Source organism: Dermacentor silvarum, chromosome 2, assembly GCF_013339745.2.
Source record: "Dermacentor silvarum isolate Dsil-2018 chromosome 2, BIME_Dsil_1.4, whole genome shotgun sequence".
Taxonomy (NCBI): Eukaryota; Metazoa; Arthropoda; class Arachnida; order Ixodida; family Ixodidae; genus Dermacentor; species Dermacentor silvarum.
Window position 1 is genome coordinate 237873834 of NC_051155.1, and position 18088 is coordinate 237891921.

General features: G+C 41.5%; 1 protein-coding gene across 1 annotated transcript; it reads right to left on the minus strand.

Moving 5' to 3' along the window:
• Positions 1-1689: 1689 nt before the first annotated feature.
• On the minus strand, positions 1690-16739 carry LOC119442925 (U3 small nucleolar ribonucleoprotein protein MPP10-like). The gene is made up of 10 exons (XM_037707995.2): positions 16584-16739; positions 15804-16419; positions 15395-15489; positions 13181-13265; positions 11664-11805; positions 9571-9743; positions 5609-5761; positions 2664-2771; positions 2091-2315; positions 1690-1854 (listed from the first exon to the last, which is right to left on the minus strand). Exons 1-10 carry the CDS (start codon positions 16703-16705, stop codon positions 1705-1707), a joined length of 1869 nt encoding a protein of 622 aa, XP_037563923.2. The 5' UTR covers positions 16706-16739; the 3' UTR covers positions 1690-1704.
• Positions 16740-18088: the final 1349 nt, after the last annotated feature.

An 18088-nucleotide genomic window follows, 5' to 3' on the forward strand; every position in this document is an offset into this window, starting at 1 on the left:
CTGGTAGCTTCACGCAGGTGTCTTTTGAAACAGTATGCTGTGCCAAGAATATTAGTCGAACGAGGGTGGTGACCGTCATGTGCAGTGCCTTGGGGAAACGTAATGCAGCAATACGACAATACCTGCTTTCCTGCTTTTGCTCATGCCACATCAACTGGTTAATCGAGATTAAATCATTAGTCTAAAAATTGGAGAGTTAGAATTGCCCTGCACAAGGCACAACTGGTAATAAAATCACCTCCAGCGCTTGTCGAATGGGTGCTGCAGTGCTACAGTTGACCTGCCGCAGAAGGGCTGAGCCCCTCCTTGAAAAATGGAGAGAAAAATGGATATCACTGTCTTTTATTTATTCATTCACTCTTAAATTACTTTGAGTAAAACGCTGAAGAAATAAACATCGTCATCACCCTTGGTGTCATTATTATAATTATTAGGCATTTTATTTGCTGTTGGATTCCTCTGGTAAAGCAAGGCAAATGCATATTATGCAAAGTGCTTGCCCCCCCCCCCCCCCCCCACACACACACACACAAAAATTTAACACACCCTCTGGCAGAGATCCTGAGTGCACTACTGGCCCTAGCCTCACGTAGAGTGTATCCCCACAACGTGTGAGCATCCAAAGCCACCCACACATTGCCTGTGATGCATACTATGAAGGCAAAAGTGGGAAGAGTTCAGTTCACAGGTTATAGCAACAAATTACCTGCATGGGTGTACAGTCACCCACACTGAGTAATGCGGTTGGGGAATCAAAAGCAGTTCGGAAAAAACACGGAAAGGGGCACAGAAAAACCACACAAGACGAGCACTGCACTAACTGTCTTGTCTGTTTCTCTGCTCCTCTTTCCACGTTTTTTTGCACTACTTGCAACTTCCCACTGATGAGTACTAACTCGCCCAACTTTCGGTGCTTTTAAGCGTAACACATCTGTTTAAGGCCAATTCCTCTTCAAGGCCTCCAATCTACTAGATTATAGGGACAAGGAAATGTCCCCAGCCATCAATTCAAAACAGTTCGTACCTGATTTGTAGTGTAGTGAAACATTTACAAAAGAAAAAGCACTAAAACTTCATTTAACCTAGATGCTTTTAATGCTCAAACTACAGCATAGCTGAATTTTGATGCAAATGCACTAGTCTTGCACTTACACACCACAGTGCATCACTACAACTCTACAACAATATTGAATTGTACATTTATGCATTTTGTTGTTCAGCATGGTCACCTAGCTAGTAAACGTAAGCATGTAGCTCATCTTTAAGGTCTGCACAGGCACTTAGTTTCTTCTCATTACTACATTATAAAAGATCTTAAACTATATTTATTCTGTTTGAGTACAGCACAACCTCTACTATTAGTGATGCCCTTTGCCAGTGGCATCTGTTACAAACTTACAAAAGTTCAAAAACTATGGCACACCTACGGCATTGGATGAAAATAGATCTCACAATCTCTAGTACATGTCATGTTATAGTGCAGTCACCCAGGCATGCATATGTAATAAATTTTTATACCTTGTAGCTTTTGGCATGTCAAACAGATAAAGCAATAGTGTGAAAAGATGCTCTGATTTACATAAAGCAGACACATATACGATATCTCATGATTATAAAATGTTTATGGCCATTTAGTTTTATTATGTACAGCAAAATGCTTTCAGTGAATTGAATACAGGCATGACAGTGATTATAAACATATATTTACAACTTAAAGTTAGCAGCAACAACAGCATCTTTCTTTCTTGTTTTTTTCTTCGCTGGTGCAACTGCAGAGGTAACCTGATCCTGAAGCCGTTCGAAGAACTTTTTGGATGAGGAAAGACTTTTCTCTGCCCACTTGTCACTTTTTCCCTGAAAATTAGACAACAATCAATGAAAACAGTCAGTGCAATGTCTAACTACATCAGGAAGAAACACAACACAAACTTGACACTGCATAGCACAGCAACAATATCCCACGCCCTTAGTACATAATCTCTGCACTTCCAGATTTTGTTTTAGCGGCCAAGAAAAGTAGCCTGAGCTTTAGAAATCACCCCCAGGAGTAACTACAAGTGAACCCAAAGTACAGCTTCAAGCAGACATACCTTGGCAGCTTTAGCGCCCTTTGCTGATTTCGTGCCTTTGACAGGCTTGGCAAGTTCTGTGTTTGTTGCCTTGATCACTTTCTTCTTGTCTTCAGTGACTTTGCCAGCCTTGTTAGCTGCCTTGGCGGCTCGGCGTTTCTGAAGAGCCTTCTTGAGTCTTCGTTCTCTCAGCTTCTGAGTGTGAGTCCTCTCCCCCTTGGCAACCATCTCTCCCTTTGGCTTGGTCTGCAATCATTATTTTTATTGCATAAGCAAAGAACAAAGAAGTACACAAAGTACTGATCAGTAAACAAGGGTGGATAAAAATGCAAGATGAGCAAAAGCTAAAGAGAACACTACAGGACAAACAAACAGTGTCATTAATAATGAACCTTAACTACCAGCACCACTGATATTATAAAATCAAGCCTGGCAATATGCATGCATCAGTTCAATTATTACATTTTAAGAACTCGGTATATGCTAGTATACTAGCTAAATGGCTGAGCTGTTAAGCACCCAGTGCAGTTGCAAATTTAATCACTTGGCCAATAGGCAGGAACCTGAGAATGCAAACTTGGTCATGTTTCTCACCTTGACCTCCTGAGGTGCCAGGAGTGAAGCATCGCTCACACCTACTGGGGTCACCTCTTCAACACTCAAAGATGGAAGGTTGCTCACCACCTTCACCTCAGCCGAAACCTGTGTGAATGAGGGAAGGAAGATAATTGTTTAAAAGTTTTGTTGTGCATAAAATAGATTAAGCACAATGGCAGCCCATAGTAAGGGCTGTGTTGAATTTCAACTCCAAATATGGTGATTCAGTTCTGTGTAAATCTGCAAGGTGGAGGAAGTTTCCTGAAAAAAAAAATTGTTGGAGTGACCGCTCAAGAAAGGTGTTGGTCCCAGGCACGGCCCCAGATCAGGACGAAATTTTTCAACTGCAAAGCTTGGCATCTGAGAAACACATCTGGATTTTCCCTGTAGCTCTGTTACACTCAGGTGGATACCAACTTTCTTTCCCTTACGTGAAATCCAAACATGAAGACTGCCGAAGAGCCAACACCAGACACATTATAGCAAAATGCAGCTTGACCTCCCATATACTATGCCTTTTTAGTTATTACACGCATTCGCATGCTAAAGACTCACAGCAAGCAACAATTCACAGCCAGCAAATCGGAAGGTAAACGACCAGCTTAACTCAAAAACATAATTTCAGATGTGACAGTAAACAGGGTGTTTCACTTGGGTAACATTCATACACTGCACCACTTGCTTGATAAAAACTATCATCATCATCAGCCTATATTTATGTCCACTCTAGGACGAAAGCCTCTCCCTGCGATCTCCAATTACCCCTGTCTTGCGATAGCTGATTCCAACTTACGCCTGCAAATTTCCTAACTTCCATCACCCCACCTTGTTTTCTGCTGTCCTCGACTGTGCCTCCCTTCTCTTGGTATCCATGCTGTAACTCTAATGGTCCACCGGTTATCCATCCTACCCATTATATGGCCTGCCCAGCTCCATTTTTTTCTCTTGATGTCAACTAAAATATCGGCTATCCCTGTTTGCTCTCTGATCCACACCGCTTTCTTCCTGTCGCTTTTAGGCCTAACATTTCTCATTCCATCGCTCTTTGTGCAGTCCTTAACTTGTTCTCGAGATTCTTTGTTAACCTCCAAGTTTCTGCCCCATATGTTAGCACTGGTACACTTGTACACTTTTCTTTCCAACGACAGTGGTAAGCTCCCAGTCAGGATTTGGTAATGCCTGCCGTATGCACTCCAACCCAATTTTATTCTTCTGTAAATTTCCTTCTCATGATCAGGGTCCCCTGTGAGTAAATGACTTAGATAAACATACTCCTTTACAGACTTTAGAGGCTGACTGGTGATCCTGAATTCCTGTTCCCTTGCCAAGCTATTGAACACTATCTTTGTCATCTGCATATTATTTTCAGCCCCACTCTTACACTTTCTCGGTTAAGGTCCTTAATTATTTGTGGCAATTCGTCTCCATTGTTGCTGAATAGGACAATGTCATTTGCAAACCGAAGGTTGCTGAGGTATTCCCTGTTGATCCTCACTCCTAAGCCTTCCCAGTCTAAGAGATTGAATACTTCTAAGAATGCAGTGAATAGGATTGGAGAGATTGTGTCTCCTTGCCTGACCCCTTTCTTGATAGGTATCTTTCTACTTCTCTTGTGGAGAACCAAGGTAGCTGTGGAATCCTTGTAGATATTTGCCAAGATATTCACATATGCCTCCTGTACTCCTTGATTACGCTATGCCTATATGACTGCTGGTATCTCTACTGAATGAAATGCCTTTTCATAATCTATGAAAGCCATATAGAAAGGTTGATTGTACTCCGCAGATTTCTCAATTACCTGATTGATGACATGGATATGATCGATCCATCGTACAATATCCCTTCCTGAAGCCAGCCTGTTCTCTTGGTTGACTGAAGTCAAGTGTTGCCCTGATTCTATTGGAAATTCTCTCGGTGAATATTTTATACAATACTGAAAGCAAGCTAATGGCTCTATAATTGTTCAATTCTTCAACGTCCCTCTTCTTATGGATTAGTATAATGTTGGCATTCTTCCAGCTCTCTGGTACACTTGAAGTTGTGAGGCATTGTGTATAAAGGGCTGCAAGCTTTTGAAGCATGATATCTACTCCATCTTTGATTAAATTGACTGTTATTATACAACAAACCATACAAGTGCAAATGTTAGTGACACAGCTGCACAAAGTGATTTCTGCATTGGTGCTGAAACTGAGACACTACAACGCTAAGTGAGCACAATGACATGAAAAATTAACATCACTTATATCAGACTTGTTCAAGAGGCAAATGTGTGTCACAATAATTCTAACAAGCTATGGCAACTACACTACAGTGAACAACTATTCAATGTGTCAAATAATATGCACAGTATGGTCCAATCAGGAACACTAAAATGGTAACACAGTGAAAATAACAGCAGCACTTGTTCAATGTTATTTGAAAAGAAAGTCTTGCAATGAAGCACCAGGGAGACACTTGTGCTTATGCACACCTACTGCGAAGCTTCATTTTGGATCTCAGCTGCAATCAACGACTAAGCTTGAACTGCATGTTTCCTTTAAAAGGGGACTGCACTGTACATTTTAATGTGTGTATAGCAATATATTTTATTCAAGAGAAAGAGCTAACAGACTGGCTAGTTATCATTAGAATCCAATCCAATGCTGTCACACTGTAACCCTGTTGGCATGCTGTTTAACCACAAGAAATTTACATTTGCATTTCACAATTGTATTTTCACAAGCAACCCACCGCAGAATTTGCAAGTATCCCCCCCCCCTTACATTTCTATGTACTCCCCGACCAAGGGGAGAGTACAATCAGAAAGACTAATTTTTCAAAGTATTTGCATATAGTTCAGGTCAAACACACTACTTCATCTTCAACGTAGTGTCATGGCACATTAAATTTGTAAAAACCAAAAAAAATCTACACTATAAGGCTGACTACTTCGAACTTACAGGCTTTGGCATCATGTGGAAGTTGGACAATGCATCCAATTTTGTGAACAAGTCTCGCATGGCTGTTCGAATCTCAACATGAGCAGGATTCTCCTTGGGAGGTGCATCGTCATCCACAGTTTTTTGTTTCTCAAGGAACTGTTGCTCATAAACCTAATGGTATAAAGCATGACATCAAATGTACATTACAACAGGTTTTGGCACTGCAAGTATAATTTGCAAGAGTTCCAAGCACACATGCAACTTTTTTTTTTTTTGCACATGCAGCATGACAGTAAGACAGCGCAACGGGGGCACGAAACACATGCAGGTTGCTAATCATTTAATCTCAAGTCAAATAGCACCCAAACTTGTCACCGCCTTATACTGTAGCAAATTTAAATCTTTCTCAATGATAACATGAGTCCCCGAAACTTCTACATTTCCTATTTAACTGGCCCTGTAACATATCTCCCACATAACTACAACACACGCAATAGGTGACCATTACCACTACAAGAATTTTTAATGCTATAGCATTAAAAATTGCAAGACAAAGACAGCACACTATAGTGTGCTGTCTTTGTCTTGCACTTTGAATTCCACTTTATTTATTTATTTTTCTTGCCAAAACTTAGTTTTCCTTACGTGCAAACCTTCCCCAGTGACAGTCCTAAAGAAGGGGGGTTACAGTGTACAAAAATAGAAATAAGTAAATACAGAAATTTTACCAGTTTATTTCCTGCAAACACGATTAACCCCACATTGCCTGAAGTAGGATTTTCTGATATGCTGGAGCAAGTTTCAGTTGTGGGTAGTTCAGGAAACCAATTTCAGTAAAACCTTGTTAATACATACCCGCTTAAAATACGTCCCCCAACCCAGTCTCTATAGAGCCTAATGTAATGGCTGATCGCTTAATTAAGCCAGTGGCTCATCGTATGACTACCAGTTAGTGCGTACCACTATCACTTTTTGTTGTGTAAAGGTTAACTGCGCCACCTCAACTTATGGTGAAGCCAACGCCACACTGCGCTGCAAAAGATCTTCCACCTTTTCGGGAATAACAGAGACTGGTCAACCAATGATTTCTGCTTCGGCACAAGTTCAGTGATGCCTATACGGATAAGCTTCGGAAATACATGGAGGTGTGGTGGCGGCCTCAGCAAAGAATATAACCACCGACTGGCGCACCAGTATGGCTTGTCGCCGCCAACCGTATCGTGATAAGCATCGTCAACTATCTGCTCTGCTTGGCAGTGCATGTGGCACAGTGCGTAACACCTTTCAAAGCCACCATTCGCTACAGCCTCTTCGAGCAGGACCACTACTAGTGCGCGTCACTTGCAGCAACGAAAGCAGCCCGCAATCGGTGCATCGACTCAACAAAATATGCACCACGCTCGTGCATGGCCAGGAGTGGCGCGGGCATGAAGAAACTTCACGGCACTGATGCTCACATGAAATACAGGTGCGGGTCTGCTGGCAAACACGCATGCGTACGATAAAGGGGTGGTATTCTCAGGCCTTGGGCGATCACTTTCGCAGATAGTTTCACTATATTTTGGGAGACTCGGCACAGCACATGTCAGAAGTATATGGCCGAGAGCACTCTTGGCACTGTGCTTAGATAGCGAGCTTGCCACAGTACCTGAAACGCCGTTGGCTGAACACGCAGACAAGTAGAGTGCTGGAAAAAACTTGCGAAAGTGAAACTACCTTTGAAAATGATCGCCTGAGAATAGCGTTCTAGCAAGTGTCCCGGCACAGTGATGACATGCTGCGGACAAATAGCACAGGACTATGGGCACCATGCAGCATCAGGTACTGTGTTTCAATGAAGCGGCACCGGTTCTGCTGAGTAGCAGATAGCTGTACAAACGCTTACTTAGCATCAGAGAGAGCCGAATGAGTCATCTGCAAGCTACCATGTCTGCCACTGTATTCTCTGCGAAAGTTTCGAAATGCTCCTTTGGTATTGCCACCGTAAAGTATATCACCTATGCACTATCTCATGGCCGTGCAAGAGAGCCACAATTTTTTCAGCCGCGTTTGAAATTTGAAAAAAAAAAAAAAAACTCATAGTGCGTATTTTAGCCAACATTTATGGTTACATCACATTTATTTATTTGTCAGTAGCAGCAACACGCATCAGGAGACACAAATTTGTACTTGGCGTTTAGTGCGTACCACCGTTTAGTGCGTAGTTATGTCGCGTTCCCGCCAAGCACACATTAATGAGGTTTCACTGTACAGTAGACTTCCATTAATTCGACTCCGGTTTATTTTATTTTTCGGTTAATTCGATCCTGAACAATGTCCAGCCCAGCACCCATATATTTCTAGGGGCCTGAAATTTCGTTACTTCGATCCGAAAATTGACCTTCAACGAAAGGGTTGTATATTTTTTTAAATTCGGGGGGGGGGGGGGGGGGGTAAAAATCGGGTGCTATTTTTCAAGCTGATAATCGGAGAGAAATCGGGGTTTTTTTTTGGAACCATTCTGAAATTTGTGCTTTTTCGGGTTAAACTTACAAATGTACTAAGTAACACTTAGCATTCCTGTTTTTTTCCTTCATTTTTTTCTCCCTTTTTTTATTGAAGCATATCACGAGCTCCTTAACTAGCGCCTTAAAATTAGGGATCTGTTTCAAGCTGGTAATCGGAGGGACATCAGGGTTTTCTAGCCTATTGGAACGCCTGTTGTCGCTTTTCTTCAGCTGGCCTCCATAGAATGTCACAGTGAGTTACTAAATCAGAGTTAGGCGTGTTCGTTGGGCGGTTGGTTGAGAGCCGTGCAGCGTGCACAGTGCTGCACACAGCTTGTGAAATTAACTATAGGTCACTGGAATTCACTTAAGCCAACAGGATCAAACTTTGTTGTCCCGAGGCAGGGTAGCTAACGTGTGCGCACTGCAAACTCCGTGCAGCGTAAAAAAAGAAAAGAATGCGTTGGTATATGGTGTTGGAATTCGGGGAGAAATCAGGTTTCTCCTGAAACATGTTCGGGGTGTAAAAATCGGGTAAAATCGGGTTTTATCCGAAAATGAACAACCCTACAAATAATCCGAACTTGACCAGTCAGTATGCATGCGCCTGAACGCTATGGTGACCCAATAGTGACCTTTAGTAATAGCCTCTGTCTTGGTGGGACTCGGGGAACAGTGACTGTATTGAACACACATCATCTATCATTGAAAACATGTATTTCCTGCCTGCCCTAAGATTTTCAAGCAATAACCGCAGCTCACAATATCTGGTTACAGTATTTATCTGATTCTAACACGTACATTTTGTTTAGTTTTTTTCAAGAAAATTGGGCCAAAAATCGCTGCACAGTTCAATCGGATACGAAACCGAGACCGCCTTTGCGGAATTTGTGTGCTTTACCGTATAACGCGGATGTATTGCGGCGAAGCTAACTTTAGAAAACTGGTAACCACAGTGCAACACATTTTAGAACCTTGCCCATTTTTCTTGCTAAAGAAACGGTTGCGCATTAGATTTGTACTTTGTTTCAGAACTTTAATGTTACCTCTATGGTAGTTTTTTACTTTGTACACATTGAAAGCAGGTGCACATTTGATTGTGTTAGAATTGGGCAAATACTGCCAAATGAATCAGCCGTGTGTTTCGACGTTTCTTCTGCTTTTTGTTTAATTCGACCCGCCAGATAATTCGATCAAGTTTGTCCGTCCCGTCAGGGTCAAATTAACAAAAATTGACTGTACTAATCAAATATTGATTAGACTATTTTTACAGAGAAACATTTCATTGTTTTTTTGTTTGAATGTACTGCTCTCCATAGCCAAAAATAAAGGTGAACTAGTTGTTCCAATTTTTCTTCGTGTAGAATGGTGCTTGGACTTTGTGGCGATAAAGCAGATAATGACCTCCTAGAAGCTAGGCACATAAGAATTGAAAAAAAAAAAAAAAAACATGCACTTCAAGGCAATTTTTTTTCCCGCTATATAAATGCAGACCTCTGCTAAGCTGAGCTTGCTTTTCTCCTGGTCCAGTGCGACCCGTCGGCGCAGCTCAAATGGTTCCTCCGTTGGTCTCGTCTTTCGCTCAACATCATCCCAGGCTTTGTCACGTATCCTCTGAAGTATCACATCTTCTAGGCACTTTGTGGTCTCATCGGTGATGGCAACGGCTGCAAACAAAGCACCAACAGCAGTTCATATGCATTACCTACCCACAAGACATGACACTTTGGTTGCACTGAACACGGTGACCTGTATATTCCCCTTCTAAGAATCTCTAAAAAAAGGATTTCCTGCTTACCTAAGCTATGATTTAGCTCAACTTTTGCAGCAAGATCGCATCACATAGTCCAAATGATTCAACATAACACTCAGCACTGTTATTTGACTGGCTTAAAAAAAAAAAAAAAAACTTGAATTTGCCTTTCACTGCAACCGTCAAAGTGAGTGACGTCCTAAATGTGATGGCTGCATTGGTACCTTGTCATTTCTGACATCTGCAGTACGACAAAGTGTGGCCTTCGTGACTGGTTTATGTTAATCACGGGAGGGCTGCGATGTGGATCCCACGAAAGGTGCAGACAAAGGCAAAGTCACATATTTTTCTTAATCATTAAAGAGAAAAATAAGTTGAACTATATTAATAAATTGCAGTTATACAGTATGAGAAATGCAACTCTTACTACAACAGACGGCTTGGCATGCCAAGAAAGACGTAAAAATATGAGTGGCGCCACTGCCTTGATGTTCTGCACCAGCTTGCCGTTATGGCATGTATTTTGACAGAGTCTGCTCGGGTTTAGTTATATTGTTTAACGGTAAAAGTGGACTGCATTGTATTAAAAGAAAGCCTAAGTCTGAACTTAGCAAGTTTAGTAGAGAACTTTTAGTGTGCCTAAACGGCCCAAATCCGAGAAAATACTTTGAAACCTACTATGTCACTTCAACGAGCTGGTGCTGAGGTATCAGCATGAAGTTCCAAAAATATAACTTTGACCTTCATTTTTTTCTTCTAATAATCAACCTTATGCACAAAATTAACGAAAAGCAAGTTTTCAAATAATCATAATAATCATCAGCCTATATTTATGTCCCACTGCAGGACATAAATATACTTCATAACTATCCCTTCAACAAACCAGGCAAGTAACAGTGCCATGTATTGAACAACCCAGACCATAAAATGCAATCTTGGTGTGAAATTTGAGCAAAATTAAAGAATATGTAAGTGCAAAAACTTTTTTTTTTTAATATTTGAAGGAAAAAAATGCAGGCCACTGTACTGACAGGAATGGCAGTAACCAAGATTGCTGCTAAAAGCCTCTGCAACACAAATGACCAGTCTGAAGGAAGTTAGGTGGGGAGCTGTGTATCTAATCTGTAAAGCGACATATATAATCGCTGAACATTGCACTAGTAGTACAAATAATCTTTAAAAAATTTCTTTATCACAAAACTAGCATTGTACATTCTCCCACTCCTACAACAACGTAAAGATGTGGATATGCCTTTAATCCACTTATATCATCTAATAAATGAACCAGAAAGTAAGATTTGGAGTCATGGTCTTCTTGGTCAACGTATAGAGTGGATGACCCCGTGAAGTCTAAATGCAGGTTCATAAAAAGCAATTTTAGAAGCATGTGGCATCATAGACATTACCATGATCTCAGAGCACAGAACAAAATTGGCTGCTGTTGTGCAGCAGTAAGCCCAGGTACAATGACATTGCTGATTAAAAATTTTGCACAAGTGCTGTGCATGTTTCTTCTGGCTATACTTGCATGTGACAACAGAAACGATTGCAGGAACAGGACAAGCCACTGTATCACCTGGGTACCAAAGCCAAAACTTCTTCATAGAAACAAATGTTATAGTAAATGATTTGGCGCGTTGGGTTGCTAAAACACAGGTTTACAGTGCCCGGACTTTGATTTAGCATAAAACAATGACAAATAGAGATGTCATGTTAGTACTTTTTTTAAGTAATAGTCTTGACAGGTGCACTTTTGCATTGTTTCCAATAAAACCAAACTCACTCGATTAATTAAAAGAAGCATGACAAATTAATAATGCCTCTGCATACTCACGCTGCCTAGTGGCGTGGTCAAACTGGATGTGCTCCTGCAGTAAGCTGTTCTCAGGTCTATTAGTAGCTTCCACCTCTCCCTGGAGTCTCCATGGACGCGGCTCCAGGTTTCGTTCCTCAAACTGTTTGATCTTTTTCTTTATCTGTAAGGATAGAGAAGCATTCACGCGGACAGGTCAACAACAGCAACAGTCACGGACACAACAAACTGGCGGTGCTATTGTACCTTTGTTGAAGTAAAAGAAAGTGAAGATGACAATCCTGTGTTTACCTGCTTTCAGGCCAGTACTGCAGTGGACAGAAGTTAAAAAAATTTCTTGCTGGACTAGTTGGTGAAACATTGCTAAACGAACATCAGGGGTGGACAGATATCTATATAAATGAAGGGCAGGGAAGCTCGGTGAATGTCATAATGGGCTAAAAAAGCTAGAGTAACTAGGAACGAATGCCTACTGTCTGTCTAAATGAAATCTGTGGCCAAACTTTCATTTCCCTTTTGTTTATCATTTTTACACTTCAATTAAAACTACAAATAATTTCCCCCATGCCTACCTTGGCTGCATTATCGGTTGGCTTCATCTGGGCGTGACTAACAAAAATTCAACCTCTCGGTTCCCCTTCTTCTCATTCAGTGCATAGTGAGGGTCTCGAATCTGGCATGTTTGATGCTTTCAGGTATTATACGAGGGTTCATTGGTCAGCTGCCTGCTCTTAAAGTTCACATACTAGCACATGATGACATCTGTTAAAAAGGATGTTCCGCACCTGACGCCATGGCCATGAGTAGATCTTGCACACATACACAAATACTCAAGAATGTGGACATGGGTACAGCCACCACTGTAGCACAATTGGCAGTGAAACACATGCATAATGCAGAGGTGTGAGTTCGTCTCTCACTGGCGGCAAGTTGTTTTTGCGTCCTCTTGCATTTCCCTTTAGCTTATCATTCCTACACTTCAATTAAAGCTACAAATAATTTCCCTTATGCTTTCCTTTGTGATTACCAAAAATAAGGCCCCTTGGTTCCCCTTGTTCTTGTTCGTGCCATTAGGTAGCATTATTTGCTTGACGTGCGCCCCACGTGAATCTATCTCTAAAAACTGCTTTTTAACTCTTAAACATTTGATGGCCTATGAAAAGATTTCTTCGGTCATATTATATGCACTTCAATTTTACAGATGCAAGGAACAACAGTTCCTTCCTGTTCTTCAGTTAAGGAACATACATTGTGCTATCATAGAAGTAATTCTTGTTGGGCTAGTTGGTGATGCATAGCTGTTAGGAAAGGAGTGCAAATTAACACATACACAGATGAAGGAAACAGGACAAACACTTTGTCTCCTTCGTCTGTGTATGTGTCAACTTGCCCCCTTCTAATAATTATTGTGCTATCAGTTGTACAGGCAGTGAATAAAACTGTGCTACATAAACAACAGTTTTCAGCATCCGCATGTCAAAGAACGTGTCAGCTGCAATAACTCAAACAAGTGGCATGCATGAAGAAACATGACTCACAAATTCTTGGCTTTGCTCGAAAGATGACTTTTGGACATCTTCTTTTGCTGTGCTGTTTCGGTGAATGTCTTCCTGTCCATTTGTCCTACACATTTTTACATTGACATAGTCAGACTGTCAACCAATATGTGTGTGTGTGCGTGTGTGCACACAAATTAAAATGCTTTGCCAGCACATAATCACCGCACATATAAATGGCTCAGTGATACAACCACAGCGAAAAGAAACATAGGCTGCAAGTTGAATAAGATGCGCACTACTTTGCGAACCAGACTTTTTGTCTGTATTCCTTTGACTGTATATAGCTACTAGCAATTATTTCAATAAGTATTTTAAATTCGTGTTAACGGTGAACAGCTGCTAGATAGACAGTTTAATATGTCATGCTGCAGTGGACCACTTGAACCACTAATGTAAATAAAACAAGTGAAGTATTTTAGCACAACCAGTTTCCCACTAGTGGAAGTTTTCTAGATTTTCTAGAGAACTAAAACGACAGAACTTTGGCACACCAAGCACGTCATCTCACTTGGCACTACTTTAGCACTGAAATTATAACTGCAGTGCAACTACACGATCTGAAGTGCCTATTCTGCAAGGCACATAAATACCTGTCAAAGGCATTAAGAGGCCAGGAATGTTACTTAATGGACTAGGGATGGTCGATTAATTTATTTATTCGATTAACGATGAATCATTCATCATTTTAGCCTTTAATCGATTAATCGCTTTCAATGCAGGGTTTTTCATCGATTAATTGATTCATCTAAATTTTTGCCAGGTACTTTAAGAAGGTTGAAACACAGTTATCTACTTTTGTAGGACACTATTTTAATGTTTTAGAGGTGAAACCAAGTTAGAAATACAAGTACATAAAGTTCGATAAAGAATAATCTTTAATTTGTTAAAGACTACATAAAGTTGGCACTAGCGGCCTTTGAAAATATAAGCAACATATGTTATAAAATGGCACTTAGAGCAGCATTAAACAAGAAAAATGGCAAAAGTGAAGCCCAACTAAAATATGCAAGAAATAGCAATATGCACAGGGTAAAAGAAAATTACTGGTTTAGAATTTTAAGCCAGATGCTATTTTCTGCAGAGCGAAGGAATGTCAATTGGCTGGGATCTTTGGGTGAAACCAACACTTTCTTTGAATGGCCACTCAACCAGCATGCGAGAACAGACGCTTGGAAGCTATAGATTTGCTGGAACCGACATGAACTCCATCGTTATGTCAAATACATGCTCCAAACCGGCGCGAATGCCATGCCATGTCTTTAGTGGACTGGGAGTGACACGAGTATGGAATACTGGTTTGCTATAGTATGTCTTGAATTGCAAGGGCATTTCAAGCCTCTGGCTTTGGTTGGTGTGGTTGACGTGTGCAGTGTGGGGGAAGAGAGGGGAAGCACTCGGCTCGGCATCACTCGGGACCCGGAAAAAAAGTCAACAGTTGATTTACCATAGCCGTACAGTCACTGCTTGTGCTCCGCCATTCTGGTACGATTTCAAAATTTTCTCGCAACTCCTGTCAAACTCTCAAAAAAGATTTTATTTCAAGAGACCCCTAAAGGCCCTCACAATGAGGATATTACATAGGGGGTGACAAAAATTCCATGACAATTAATCGAACATATCTAATCGATTACGTCGATTAAATGAAAGGCGGACATCGATGAAGAATAATCGTTCTGTGGGTTACTTTTAATCGATTAATAATTCATCGATATTACCAACCCTAGAATGAACACACTTCTTGTTTTCATGCAAGGGAGAAATGAACATTAAGTAAGTTTTCTCCTATATAATTTTTATGTTGCGCTTTTGTTGCGTTCATGCAGTCAGAAACAACTTGAATGCACAAGCATGTGGCTTGTACATACACCAGCATCACATAGCAAAGGCCATTAAAATTTAAAGAGCACTGCTAGCTGGCACATGACACCACTGAGAGCAGATGAAAATTATGTAGTGGCAGAGCTGTTAGCGAAAGCAGTGATACAATTTGCTGTTTTTCTATGCTACAGAAGAAAACCACCTTTAACATGCACCAGCTTATCTGCGTACAGCCCAGTGCCTGAACTAGATAAGTGAAGCTCAGGCACTGCACAGCAGCTTGCTTTTGAGAGAGGGGGGTCAATGAAATGCATAGGAACATACACACAATTTAATTACTGTTTGCAAAGCATGCATAACACTAAATTATCTTACCGAGTGGTAGCCTTGTCATTCTTCACAGCCCTTTTGCTGTCAGGCACGGAGGCCGGTGGATCGAAAAAGTCATTGTACTTAGCATTGCGGCCACCCTGGACAGAAAATGACAGTTGCAATTTTTACATGCTTTTCTACAATAACAAGAGCCAACAATATGGTTCTGCACAAATGTAAGCATCAATTCTGTTCACTCAAGACCACACAAGAAGGACGACTTATATATAAAAGGTGGAGCTAGTAAATTTCATTAGTGTATAGTATTCACCTCAATCGTATTGATTTTAGGACAGCTTTCCAAAAGTTAGTCAGTCTGTACATCGATGTGGCCAATTGCAAACGCCTGTTTGCTTGAGAACGGTATCACTGAGTTGTCTCGCTAGTATGTATGCAAAAGCCAGACACTAACCTTTTCGTCTGGGTCGTCTTCGTCTGACGAGAGCTCGCCAAAATAGTCAATGTCATCGTCCTCATCTGAATCGCCTCTGCGGGCATCGGCCTTTTCTTCTCTATCTACAAATGCTTCCATGTCGGCGAGTCGGAAGAACGCGTCATCTACAATAGACGACGGTTGTGTATCTCGTGCTTGAATGGCCGCACTGCCATCTCCGTCATGATCAACTTCCTCGTCGGACTCTTCATCGCCTTCAGACTCATCCGACAAGTCGAAATCATCATCTTCATCACCTTCCTCTTCCGCAGCGGCGTCCGAGAGATTGCACTTATCGCGTTCATCTGGGTCGTTCGTCTTGGACCCCTGTGGGTTTTCTTGCATTCCCAAGTCTACACCGAAGTTAATGCTAGACTTCGTTGCCACTCGAGACACCGACGAAATCAACTCTCTCACCAGGCGAGTGTTTCGCAGTTCCAACTGCTGCCAGATCTGTTCGTCGTCGAAGTTGTCAACAACCAGTGACGGCAGTTCCGTTTTCGACGCCGAAACTTTCTTGCTTTCCCACTTGTCCACGACGTCGTATAGCTCCTTTGTCAGCCTCTTCATTGTTTCCGCTATATCCGGCTGGACTCTACCGCGCGGAAGGACAAACAAAAAGCATAAGATCCTGTTAGAGCAGCAAATTCTAGACGAACTCATCAAAAGAGAACCTGCAAGCAGAACATGTGGCACTCCGTCACTCTCGAGACCAATTGCCTGCTCCTACGTAAACGTAGATATCATTCCGAAACTTACTCGAGAAATGTTTCTGGTTTCTTCGTGCATGATTCAAATTCTCCGAGGCACTTGGCTACACGCGCTTGGTCGGGATCCAGTGTCGCAGACCCCATGCCGTCGTTTTCAGTGGGCGCCGCCATTTCTCCTTTACAAAGATAATGACGATGTCGATGTCGCCCACAACTCAAACCACGCTACACACGCGACGAAGCACGGACGACGAGTTGAAAATCTTACAAGGTAGCTTCGTTTCTGCCTTCGTTACGAAGTGTAAAGAAGGCAAGGCCGCGTACATGGTGGTTCAAGTGATTCGATTAATAAATAAGAGCGGCTATCCGCTCTCTCTGATGATGATGATTTGTTACCATCGCCTCTGAAACGGTGTGGTGAAAAATAGTCGCTGTTCTATGTACGTAGTCGCCTAGCATGCTTGAACTATTCAGTGGTGTATACATGCATGCCTATCAGGTATTTTCCTCTATAATCGATTTATAACATCTATATCTACCTTTTACAGTTGTCTACACATCCCTTCTTATCAATCTCTTCCCAATCAAAAAATATTGACTCCAGTTAGCTTTTCCAATAGGAATCAACTGGGACCAATAGGAACCAGTTGGAAAATGCTTACTTCCAACCGATTACGATTGGATCAGAGGAGAAACCAATTTGAGTTGCCAATTGAAATGAACTGGACCCAATTGGAACCGTTGGAAAATTCCTTGTTCCAACTGGTTACGATTGAGTCAAAGTGAAACCAATTAAGTTCGAGTGGACTTGCCAATTGGAATCAACTGTGCCCATTGGGAAATCCTTACCTCCATTTGGTTACGATTGAGTCAGGGATGGAACCAATTGAGTCCAATTGAACTTGCCAGTTTGAACCAGCTATAGGCCCACCTTACATTCCCAGCTGAGTCTAATTGGACTACAAATAGGAATAAACTAGCTAACTGAAAGTATGGTTTCCCAGTTGGTTACGTTCTAGCTAGAACGTAACCAACTGGGAAACCATACTTTCAGTTTATGAACCCATTCAATGAGTTATAGCTATATATTCATGCAGTACTAAGGCTGTAGCAAACCTGTTTCTGACAGCTGGAATCCTATTTAGGTTTGCTTTGTGGGGTATATATGTGTAATGGTATTGCCCACTTGTGGCAATTTGCCATTCCAACCAATTGGTTTCAAACCAATTGGCACCCATTTGGTACAATTAGTCACTCCCACAAAAACCAATTGGTCACGTTCCAATTGGTTCAATTGGTCCAGTTATGTACTAATTTACGATTGGAAAAGTTCCAATTGGTACCAATTGATAATGTCCCAATTGGAGTCAATTGCTTTTTTTGACTGGGTTCCCTGCGTTGTTTTCACTTTTATCTTGCTTATCTCGGCTGCTTAACTACGGGCGAATTTATTCCAGTACGTTTTGTCCCATGTCAACGAGCTCGGGCCTGAAATATCAGGCACTTCTTTTTGCGTTGCCGTATTCTGAGTCGTTTTTCAAAACTAATTTTGTT

What these genes read in the sequence shown, in the direction of transcription:
- LOC119442925 (XM_037707995.2), bottom strand. Translation starts at nt 16,705, where the DNA reads ATGGCGGCGCCCACTGAAAACGACGGCATGGGGTCTGCGACACTGGAT. An exon ending in AAACCAGAAACATTTCTCGA is followed by an intron (nt 16,420 to 16,583) that starts GTAAGTTTCGGA and finishes TCCGCGCGGTAG; the next exon opens with AGTCCAGCCGGATATAGCGG. An exon ending in TCGAGCAAAGCCAAGAATTT is followed by an intron (nt 11,806 to 13,180) that starts GTGAGTCATGTT and finishes CTATCCTTACAG; the next exon opens with ATAAAGAAAAAGATCAAACA.